At 35.8% G+C, this 8731-nt stretch overlaps 1 protein-coding gene across 1 annotated transcript; it reads left to right on the forward strand.

The window, feature by feature from the left end:
• The first annotated feature begins 5720 nt into the window (after window positions 1-5720).
• LOC108676656 (uncharacterized histidine-rich protein DDB_G0274557) lies at window positions 5721-8368 on the forward strand. The gene is made up of 3 exons (XM_018164771.2): window positions 5721-5767; window positions 6668-6780; window positions 7125-8368. Exons 1-3 carry the CDS (start codon window positions 5765-5767, stop codon window positions 7537-7539), a joined length of 531 nt encoding a protein of 176 aa, XP_018020260.1. The 5' UTR covers window positions 5721-5764; the 3' UTR covers window positions 7540-8368.
• Window positions 8369-8731: the final 363 nt, after the last annotated feature.

Genomic DNA, 8731 nt, shown 5'->3' on the forward strand with positions numbered 1-8731 from the left:
TTGCATTGATCCTTCATTGTAATGTATATATTACGACTTTCGCTTGTATCGGAAATACTTGAGGCAGAAAGCATGGGTAGATCATCTGAATTTGAAGTTGACTCAAATTGATGAATTGAATCAACACAAATGCTTCAATTAAGATGACTTACAGGTTTAAAGTAAAAGATTTTTGTTTGTTTACAAATTCGCTCCTGCATTCTAAGAAAGAATTTAAAACCGATAATGCGATTGACAGTACTTATTTATTCGTCTCAAAACTTCATGTTGATTCCAAATTTTCACTTTAAATTTGTAGTATACCTGTCTTCAAAAATTTATGCCTCATTTTTATTTATTTATTGAATATAAATTTGATATAATGTCAATGCACATTTTGTTATTCTTTCAACTTGCATTCGGAGAAGCGTGACTTAGAAAAACTTCAATCAGTGGCGGCTATCATTGATTTTAGAATGAATTTAATGAGAATTTCCTCCCCTATACTACACTCTACACTTCCTGGCATTGTAGCATGCGAGTGCATTCTTTTCAGATGTCACTTTTCTTACGCAGTGCCCTAGACCGGAAACTCTGAGACCCAAACGCACATGCAACCATGTAATCGAAAATTCTTCGAAATCAGTGGAAATGGTGACTTAGAATTTAATTTCTATTGCACGATTTTATTACATACTTCAGGAACTAAATTGCTAAAGTAATTTAACTAAATTTCTAAAGACTTGTCCTCAAGATTACTCGTTTCCTATAACATCTCAATTATTTCTGCTCCTTTCATATAAAGAGAAAAAACGTATCGGTTCCTTGCATGAAAAGGCCAGTCTAGTTAAGAAAAATACAAGAATCAGCGAGAGGCCTATCCAGGCCTATTCTTCAATGCCGAAGATACCATACTATACTACTATACATACTAGCCCCGAAAATAGAGTTATCGCTTCTGCCTCGAATTATTTATGTTTCGTATCCCGAAATATAATCTGCTATATAAAACGCATTAACAATAGTAAAAAATGTGCCAGTGAAACTCACACTACGATTATCCCGCTGTGTTGTGGTACGTTCCTCATAAAGCCTTCCGACAAGCGAGTGCACATTTTCTGAGCTTATTCCTGTTTTTGATAAACTTTCTTACTTTACTACCACCAACCCGAACATACAGGAATGTGACAGTAAAATTGCACGACTCTTTTAAGAGTTTCAGACGGACATGCAGGGTTCAGACGGACATGCAAGGTTCAAACGGCAGGGTTCGTTTGACAGAAGTTTAAGGATAGCTTATTATATTCACTATAATGACATGCGCTAATGAGCTCAATGCTGTCAGCTACATAAAAAAATAATATTTTAATTTCAAACAAAATTTACAATCATTTAATGGAATAAAATAACAAAAACAAATTGTTAAGAATGCACACGGATTTCAATTGAGAATATCATTTATCTAATTATAAAGGGAAAAAGCTTCATACAAATTGAATTAATACGATTCTGTATGGTACACAGTCAGTACTCACGCTTCCCTTAATACACCGAAGAAGCATCAAGTCCTTATCATACACAAGCATCCCGTTATGTACTTCCTAGCGTGGCAGTAGGCGCACATTTTTTTCCCTGAAGCCACCACCGTTAGGCGCCAAGTTTGGACAACAAGTGAAGGTCCGGTGACCTCGTATGGAATTGAGGGAAGCCATGAGCAAGGGAGGAGTCGGATTATTATTCGAGAACTTCCGCTATGTCGACTTCAAGTGCACGGGTCGCCCCTATTGGAGGTCGTCGTCTAGATTTCGGAATCCGATGAGATTTCGTAATTACAAATGCTAGTCATCATCGTTGCCCTGAAATTAATCACGGGAATAAAATTCACCTCTATTGTTCACCTAATATAATAATATAATATAATATAGCGGTTTCAGCGTTTAATAGGCCGTGATCATCACGATCGTGATCATAATTATCGTTTAATAAGCACAGTCTGTTGGTGATAAATGCGAATGTAAATGAAAATTGCGTTGACATAATTCACGATATCCTTAGACAGATAAAATTAAAGTTAATTTTTCAATTCATTCAACTTACATGTTCATTAGAAGTGTATCTAAGAATTTCAATGTGAGTAAATTTAAGACTTCTTAATTGCCGAAAAGTTAATAAAGCAAGATTTGTATGAACGTTCATCTAAGTATAATACAATCATCAAGTGCCGCTAATTAACTCATACCATTTTTTAGATTGTCAATTAAATCTAACAGAAAATGTACATTTCTAATACGTGATAAGATTAATTTCGACTTCATTATTTTTATCCAATTATTCCTCAAAGATTGTTATAAGCCAGTGTTAGTTTGAAGATATAACAAGTTTAATGTAATCAACAATATGGAAAAATCTCCGAGTTATAACTTGCACTGATATGGAGCGAACACCAAGTTTCAGCACCGCTTCTGGAGTGAGATCCAAGATTTGACGCGAGCGCCCAGCTTATACAAGCCCAGATTACGAGAAAACCGCATGTTGAAGATAGCAAAATTTGAAACAAGCTCCTAGTTTATTTTGATCCAGATTGTCAGGAAAACAACATATCGAAGTTATTATCGATGTGAATCAAGCTCCCCGATGATTTAGCACTAATTGCAAGCAAGCATCGTGTTGAAACTAGCGCAGATTTGAAGCAACTGCAACTCTGCAAAGTCACATTTTTGGCCGTATAAGCAAGCTCCCAGATAATTTTAGCTCATATTGCCAAAAAAAAACAATATATTGAAGTTATAATCGATGTGGATCAAGCACACCAAGGATTTAGCATCATTTGAAAGCAAGCAACATCTTGAAACTAGCGCAAATTTGAAGCAACTGCTACTCTGCAAAGTCACATTTTTTGCCGCGTCTCTCCAGGAAGTCACGTCGGAGTGCAGCATTCGACCGCAGAAGCGCAGTATTCCTTCGACCTTATTTAATTGCGTAGGAAGTGAACCCAAAATAGCCGGTCATTAAGCATAAAATAATTTTATTTTGAATTGACACGAGTTAAAAAACTTGTGGCAATTACATAGAAGACAATAGCTAGAAAGAGATTTGAAGTAAGGCAATAAAATCGTTACAATTTCACAGAAGAAGTGGGCACTGGGCAGGTAAAAGGAGCAAATATACCCGTAATTAAGGAATAATACTCTCATATTATTACTATGCTCTCATATACATATATAATACATATAATACTATTATATTTAATACTCTCATACTAACCCTAATGCCAGTTTATCAACATATATCACATAGTGAACAAGATAAGCATAGTAAGTGATGGGTAGTTTTGAATTCATTTGCGACGGTTTCTCTGAAATCCAATAAAATTTTATTTAGTTATCTATATCCTGTTAAAATGTGCAAGAAAGCTTTGATACATAAAAAACCGAAAGCATTATGAACATTTTTTTATGGTTTACAATCTTAAAGAATAGTAATTACATACAATCGATTATTTTAACTGTGCAATTTTCAATGAATGTCGGCGTCCATTCGTTTACGTACACAACTTCTAAATTTTTTTTCGGTTGGCTCCAACTGTTTTAGTCGTGAGGCAGATTCCTCTTCCCAAAAGCACTATCTTCTTTTGTTTTAAAATCTTAATTATTCTCGAGTCCTTTGAATATACCATGATCTATTTACTATCCTAGGATCAATTCTTTATCATCGAGTCTATCTTTTATCTACCTGTCGTAGCTAGAAAAAAGTTCGTTGTCTACTGCGGACGTCGATAAGGTTTTACTGCACTCTTCGTAGAAAAGTCTTCTAAGTATTTATGACTTTTTACTGAATCATTGATAATGATTATATGTCTCATAGTTTAGGGTTTTTTTTATTAAAAATCAGGATTGACTCAGCGCTGAAATTCAAAACGTTGAACGGTTCTCCATCACAAAAAATTAGAATTCAAATTCAAAAAATAGAATTCAAACTACAGTTCCGTCACCTCATGACTGAGCTGTTCGTGTCGACGTCAGGAATTCAGACGGCTCTGCTGTCAAGGCCGCGAGGAGCGACGCGCTGTTGCACGTCTGCCGTTCCACGGCGGAATGACATGGAATCGGAGGAAGTTTGAGCAGAAAATAGGTTAGTTAAAGTCAAAAAACGTTTTAAATTTAATAAATTCAATTAATAAATTTAATTTAAGTTTATCTCATTTTTTAATCACAAGTTTATCTCAACTTGTGAGATGTAAGCAGAAAATAGGGTAGTTAATATAAAAAATATATCGGTAATAAAATGAAATAAATGACTAAAATTTGTTTCTAATCTTTTATATAAGTTGTGTAACTTAGTTTATAAAATGAAATAATACACAATCTAAGGATGTAGGCGAAGTTGATGAAACTATTTCTGGCCAATAAAATAGTCAACGAGACGATAATGAAGGAGTCGACTTACGCTGAAAACATTCTAAGGAATAACTTTGAGATGTGCAGCTAACATTATGACTGCTAATCCCGTTTAACGTTGTAAAAGTCATGAAGATTTCCCTCTTCCATGTTGCTATGGTTGAAATCTCATAAGGTCAAAATTGTCGATCCGCCAAATGACAGATCATCACGATCTTAACTTTTTGTTACTCTTATAGCTTGTTCGTCCACATAAATCACTAAAATTAATCAATAATTTTGAAATTAAAAAAATCAGCCAAAAATACTAAACAATTAAATCTGGAAATATTAATAATAAAGAAAGAATTTCTGAGTAATTAAGAAACTGTCTAGAAGTATTTTACCGGATGTTTTTCGAGTACGTAGGAGATATAACGGAGTTTGTAGATGCATCACGTTTCCCTTCAATATTCTATTATAGTTTCTTTACGTCAGAAATAATACTATAATATCGTTTAACAACACTACGAAATAACCAAAGCTACTTCAGTTCCATTAATTTATGTATATACCTCACTACATAACATTTATATACTTCAGTATATGTTTCGAGAAGTCTGCTTTAAAATGAGAAAAAATTTAACGACTTCCACCGCACCTTTTCAACAGTAATCGCCACTTTTCAACAGCCACTGTTCTAAATTTTGATTCAACTTCTAATTTTAAACGTGTTCATAAATGTAGCTAAAAATATGAAGGTGTTAATCTAATATAAAATAAGTGGCTACATCACCTATTAATGCTTGGGGGCAGAATTATCTGGCATAACACCACACCTCAGCATTCCGTTACATAACATTCTGTCCAATTAAAAAAAATAGATCAGTACTCATGCACAGCAGTGAGTGACAGAGAGCGAATTTTCTCGTCCGTCCGTGACGTGAAGTCACGGACGGACGGACGACATGACGAGCACAATAGCGGCTTATTCTCCATAAATGAGAAAATGCACTAAAAACGTGCAATTTTGCACGTTGCCACCACAAATGCCCGCGAGCTCTAGAATTCGGGGCATAACAATCATACAACTACATGAAAAATTCCATACTTCGGCTCATCGAGCCTAAGAAAAAACAATAACAATTGCAGTAATGGAGTCCGTTCTGATCACGCTTGCCCAAGAGCAGTAAGGATGACTAAAGGGCAGTTCCGCAGGTGCCTGTGCGCCGCTAGCGAACGCAATCTCGACGAACGGACCGAGAGACGCGGAAGCGATGCTCAGGCGACCTTCCGCGCTGAGGAAGAGCGTTGTGCGCGTGATGCATAAATAGGCAGCGTGCGCTCCTACAGGCATCAGTCTGATTGATCCTCTTGCTCTCTTGACACGCTTTGGCAACTCAGACAATATGGTAAGTGAATCGTATTTCTTATTCTTGTGAAGAATTATTCAGCGCTTTGCATCCTTTTTAATCTTTTTATAACTTTACTCACTCATTTCAATATTAATGCGGAAGTTTGCAGTTCTTGAAAAGTGTCTTATTCGTTTAAATTGTGACACGACAGTGAAGTTTTAGATTTTTTGGATTATTGATGTTAGATTTTTGAATTATTGCTCACGAAATTTCAGTCTTGTCCACTGGTTTTCAAAACAAACCAATAAGTGCTATGTCAAAAACGTTACAAAATTAAACCTCTTTCTTTGACGACAAATTGCCTTACGAAATTTTTGATTAAATGTAAAGCCATCGGAAATTATGACCATGTGCATACAATTTTATAAGATGTTATTATTTTTGCATTAATAATGAGAAGGTACTTAATTAAATTCCTCGTTTTCAACGTATCATAGACTTTGTAATATTTTATATTATATAATATTAATGCTCACAGACTTTGTAATATTTCATAATATGTAATATTAATGCTCGCACACTTTCTAATATTTAATAATATATACTATTAATGCTAATGCATGTTGTGTTGTTTAAAATATATAATACTATTGCTGATGCACGTTGTGTTGCTTATAATATTATAATATTAATGGAGATGAGTGTTGTGTTGTTTATAATATATAATAATAATGGTGATGCATGTTGTGTTGTTTATAATATTATAATATTAATGGAGATGCCTGTTGTGTTGTTTATAATGTATAATATTAAAGGAGATGCACGTTGTGTTGTTTATAATATATAATATTATTGCTGATGCATATTGTGTTGTTTATAATATAAAATAATAATGCTCACAGACTCTGTAATATTTTATAATATATAATAATAATGGAGATGCCCGTTGTGTTGCAGTGGAAGCTAGCCGTGTTCCCCCTCTTGGCGAGTGTGATCCTGCAGCAGGCAGCAGCGCAGGGCGGAGCAGAGAGCTTAGCTTTCCCAGGGTTCCTGCCGAGCGAATATGTTAAGTGAGTTCAAGGGGGAGAAAATTTGAATTTTCTAGTACATCCTATAAAGCACACACGTAAAATATGGTATAATTGTCAACAAGGATTTAAAAGAAAACAAAACGCCCAGTAAATTCACCGTTTCAATGAAAACCTTTCGGAGACCAGCTCCATCATGATCGTTGGATGCGCTTCAGCCGAAATTCTGAATTTTATAGATTTTTGACACGTAAATGCTTCGGTGTCTGATTTTTAGTCTCACAAATGTAATTCGTTTAATTTCATGCTAATTTATTTGAAATCTTCATTTAAGTTTATCGCGATCTCTAATAATCCCATGTTACATTAATTCATTAATTTTCCAGAGCACGGAAACCTGTAGGTGATGACCGTCCCAACGACGTGTATGAGCACCTAAGTGTACGTAGGCCGAAGTTGGCATCTGATGAAGTGGTCATCTACCCTCATCATTTCGGCTTCGAGTACGGCCAGGACCCCGAGCACAGCATTTACGAAGTGCATAACGCTAAAGAACTCGTCGCAGAGCACAGCAAGAAGCACTCTAAACACGACAAGCATGGCAAACAAGGCAAGCAAATCCATCAACACGACCACGACCACCATCACCACCACCACGAAGAGGAAAACAATCTCGTGGAGGTGGCCCAGCCACCTCGTGGTCCCCCACAGTCAGGGTATGGAGCACCTCCTTCTCCCCAGCAGCAGCAATTCAGGCCCCGACCTGCCTTCCCTCCTCAGATCAAGAATCACTTCGGTTGATTTGTTTTCCTCTTTCAGCACTTCACCGCCTTAATGAACTATCAATGCTAGAACGAACTCAATTGGTGTAAATTCTACAAGATGTTCAAGAAGCGGTGTTGGGTTGAACGGCGTTTGCACCTGACCAGTTCATGTAGGGCATCTTCTAACAAAACTGCACCGACGATTTTGATATCAGATCAGTTTCATCACTATTTTGGTCAAAATTGTTTGTGCAACTTGTTGGTGGTTGTCAATTTGAGTTCTGGTGTAAACGTGACTTGATTTTACGATCTGTAAAGTTCGGTGTTGGTCTGAGTAGTAGATTGAAGCGCGTTACAAACGATAAGTCGGCTTAAATCCTGTAGCTTGAAGCTAATATATGGGCTCGAGTGTTCAATGTAGAGCTTCACAGAGTCAGGAACTGAGTTTAACTCTTTGCCGGATATCTTCGATGCGGTCAAACGAATCCTCAGATTAAAGTCATCAGGTTCTGTAACAGTATGGTCACGATTTCTCGAGCACGAGAAAGTGTTGCAGCTTGGACGCAGGCGAACACAATTTCGATGCAGAGATTTCTAACGATTTAACAAGGATCACTGATGACAAACATGGACATTAAATAGGCATTATTCGGGTAACATTTGCTCGATTGTTGCGACTGGACTCTGTTATTGTATTTTTGATGGGCATTTGCTTGTGATATTACGTTATTTATTTTGTGTATTTCGCATATATTTATATGATACAAGAAAATAATAAACCATTCCAAAAAAAGACCGTGCGAACTAGTGTCGCTAGTAGCTGTGGCGAGTCATTACTTGATTCACATAATAAACCTGAGTGAAACTATTTGTTTTTATTAAGCAATCTCGGAAAATAATACCTCAATCTGTGAAAATAAATTGCTGTTGAAATCCTGATATATATTGAGAATAGTATTGAGAATAGTATTTGAGCATCTTAGTAAAGTTTTAAAAATATATTGATATTTACTGCAAGGCTAGCACTAAGAAAAACGTGATATTTACAGTATTTTAAAAATTTTGCTGATCACTCACATACGCTGGATCTCCTAGGTACATCAAAGCTACTCTTATTTCTAAGAAAATAACTTTGACTCAATTTTTCAGCATAATTTGCCCGTCTTAAAACCTGGAAATAAAATTTATAGAAAACAGTAGCAACAAAATTAAACTAAATAATTCAGGTT

The sequence above is a fragment of the Hyalella azteca genome, unplaced genomic scaffold (assembly GCF_000764305.2).
Source record: "Hyalella azteca isolate HAZT.00-mixed unplaced genomic scaffold, Hazt_2.0.2 contig15697, whole genome shotgun sequence".
Taxonomy (NCBI): domain Eukaryota; kingdom Metazoa; phylum Arthropoda; class Malacostraca; order Amphipoda; family Hyalellidae; genus Hyalella; species Hyalella azteca.